This window comes from Myotis lucifugus, unplaced genomic scaffold (genome assembly GCF_000147115.1).
Source record: "Myotis lucifugus unplaced genomic scaffold, Myoluc2.0 scaffold_10903, whole genome shotgun sequence".
Classification (NCBI taxonomy): domain Eukaryota; kingdom Metazoa; phylum Chordata; class Mammalia; order Chiroptera; family Vespertilionidae; genus Myotis; species Myotis lucifugus.
The window spans coordinates 1-3165 of NW_005881951.1; the positions used below are offsets into that span (position 1 = coordinate 1).

At 48.9% G+C, this 3165-nt stretch overlaps 1 protein-coding gene across 1 annotated transcript; it reads right to left on the reverse strand.

Annotated features, from left to right (window-relative positions):
- Positions 1-126: 126 nt before the first annotated feature.
- Positions 127-2741, reverse strand: LOC102431061 (uncharacterized protein C2orf78-like; the record flags this gene model as incomplete). The annotated part of the gene is made up of 2 exons (XM_006109521.1): positions 127-1322; positions 2004-2741. Coding segments are annotated over 2 exons (1934 nt in total), but the record flags the coding sequence as incomplete, so codon positions are not given.
- Between the last annotated feature and the right edge of the window lie 424 nt (positions 2742-3165).

Consider the following 3165-nt stretch of genomic DNA (forward strand, 5'->3'; position numbering starts at 1 on the left):
AGTCGACTGAGCTGTCATGTGAAACATGCACACTGACTGCGGAGAAGCAGCTGTCCTGGATGAGTGAGACCTTGTCAGCACTTCGTGTGGTTTGTGGTTGACTTGAGTTTCACCAGGACCTTTGCCTCACCGGGGCATAACCAGCCATGGTTTGGTAGCTGGGCGTGGCTGGGGGCCTTTAGGGTTGCTTGAGTTTCCCAGGGCCCGCGAGGAAAACAGGTCAGCTTTCTCATCCCTCTTGTTGCCCAGCGCATAGAAAACCTGCACAGACTCCAGCAGGTGCACAGCGAGGCCGCTGCGAGGCTTTTTGATGGCCTCTTGTGGCAGCTCAGGATGACTTTTCTTCCTCTTCATCTTGGGAATGGCTGGCTTCTCCTCTGCCTTGACTCTGTTCCCTGACTGCTTCCTCTCCTCAGCTCTCTTGGAGTAATTTTCTTGGTTTCTTTTGGTGTTTTCCTGCCCATGGCTCTTAGTATTGCTGGTCCTGCTGGCTGCAGCTTTCTGAGGTTTGCTGTTAGAATGCTTGGCCATGTTCGAAGGAGCCCTGCCACCAGCTGCAGCATTGCAAGGAACCACTTCTTCCACAAACACACAATCTGGGCTCTCGGGCTTGATCTTGGTCTTGGGAGCATCACTGATAGGCTCAGAGGCTTTATGTTTGATCTTGCTGCCTTGATCAGAGCGAGTCTTTCTGACACTTGACTTTTTCTGCACTTCGTGCAACTTGAGGCCCCTGGTGTCTTTGGTTTTGATCACCTTGGGTCCTTGGGCCTGATCAAGGTCATCCAAGGAACTTAAGACCCGTGGAAGGTGAATACCCTTCACCAGTGTGTCGATGTCTGCAAAACTGTCATTAGATTCAGTCCCATTTTCAAGTGTCCCTTGGTCCTTAAGACTCAGGCTATTCTTTCCCAAACCAGAGTTGTCACAACCAGGCTGCTCCTCTTGGCCGAGGGGACCAATGCAGGCCAGCACCTGTGGAATGTCAGGCACTTCTAAAGGGAGCAGTGGAGAAGCTTCGTTTTCTGTTGGGATCTGGTACCCATTCCCGTGCTTGGAAAGCTTGGTTTTAATATTCTCCACATTCTTATTCTCTTTCTGTTCCTGGCTTGGAGCTGGAGGCAGTGCCAGGAGGTCAATGGGATTCTGGACTATGGGTGCCATTGAAATGTCCCCACTCTGAGGTGGTGGATAACTCTCAAGTACCTGGGAATGTCTGTTACTGCAGGCCTCGGGGAATTCTGGAGTAGGTGGTAAATAAAATATTTGGCCTGGAAGTTGCAATGCCAAGGAAGTCTCCATCCCCAGGGAAGTCTCCATCACTACAATGGAATCAAGGGGAAGTCGGTCAGTCCCTGGATTTTCTTTGCATTTCACAGGGTTGTTATAGGTCACATAAAAAAAAAGTGATTTTTAAAAAATGTTTCCCATTCTCATCTGGAACCCTTGTAATTCTCTCTACTTTCCTGAGTGAATAAAAACACTTCACACCAAGGACTAAGACAGGGAATAGAGCTCTTCCTGATGAAGCCTATAAGCAAGGGGAGATAATAGCCTGTTTGCTTTGGACAAGATGTTGGAACACATGATCCTAAATCCAGGTGTCCACTAAGGAAGTGATGGAAAGTTAAATGGACACTATCACAATAATGTCCTGAAAGGCCTTAGAAGGAGACTAAAACAATAAATCAAGGGAGTTTATTGCAGTATTGTGGTACAGGAGGACTCATTAGGTAGGACAGTGGAAAGTGTGGTGTCCCTTGGTATGCTCTTGGAGTTCTCCTACATGTAGCATCCATGGCTGTTAGTTTCCCACCTTCCCACCTCTGTCAGGTGTCCTCATAAGGAGTCTGACAATGGAGGGCATTGACTGAGGGTGGTAGTGGTTAAAGTCACAGGACTTACATTCTACCTGTCTGAGGACTCACCACTTCCCAGCTGCAGACTGACCCCAGTTTTGAATGCTGACCTTATTCCCCTTCCTTGTTTCTGTTTGTACTCACCTTGAAAACCTGTCTTTGTGATGGGTTGAGGAGGCACAGAGTAGCAGATTCCAGAAGTGGAGGCTGGTGGTATCATGTTTGTGGACTGAGTCTCCTTTAGCACCATGACCATCCCTGGGTCAGGGGCAGAGGCCCTGCTCTCTGTGTAAGACACAGAGCCATAGGACTGCAGGTAGGGACCACCCTCTCCACAGAGCAGAGGGTCCATTGTGCCTTGATTGTAGTCACACACAAGATTTCCCACCTGGTAGGGATGTGACAGGCCCTGTCCCTGAATTGGTGCCCCCTGAACAAGGTTGACAGAAAGTGATGGATACTGAGGGGCCATATTATAGGCATCTGAGTTTTCATCACCCTGGGATGCCAGAGACATAGAGGAGACAGTTGTGTCCTGGTCAATGACAGTCACAGTGAATTTTCTGAGTGGTGATGACTTCTTTTCAGTGTCTCCTGTAAGAGCCCACTCAAAAACTTTAGGATTGGAAGCAGCTGGAATGGAGATTGGGCTCTGGCCAGGAACTCCAGACAACATGGTTGTGCTAGAATGTTGGTAAAAGTAGGCACCACCCATGAGAGGTTGGAAAGAGGTGCCAGAGGCTGATGGCAGGAGCCATGGTGAACTGTTGGCTGGAGCAGAGACACTGTAGAAGTTGCAGACACTTGCTGCATTGCTCTCCACAGGAAGAGAGTGTTGCAGGGAGGTTGAAATTCCAAGGAAAGGTGGATTTTTGGAATTCTCTGTAGGGAACAAGAGGGTGATGAAAAAAGTCAAAGCGATTGATAAGCAACGTGTGTGAAAATCATCATTATTTTAAGATTGTTGCTTTCAGCCCTAGCTGTTTAGGTTCAGTGGATAGAGCATTGGCTTGCGAGTGTGGGTTCAATTCCAGTCAAGGGCACAAACCTACGTTGGGGTCTCAATTTCCCAGTAAGGGGCCTGCAGAAGGCAGCCAATCAATGATTGTCTCTCATCGTTAATGTGTCCATCTCTCTCTCTCCCTCCCCCTTCCTCTCTGAAATCAATAAAAAATATATATCATGTACTGGTGTGGTCCCTCAGCCTGCCTGTGCCCTCTCCCAATCCGGGACTCCTGGGGGGATATGGGACTGCTGGTTTTGGCCTGAGGGATGTAGTATTGCGGGAAGCAGCAGGTGGACGGGG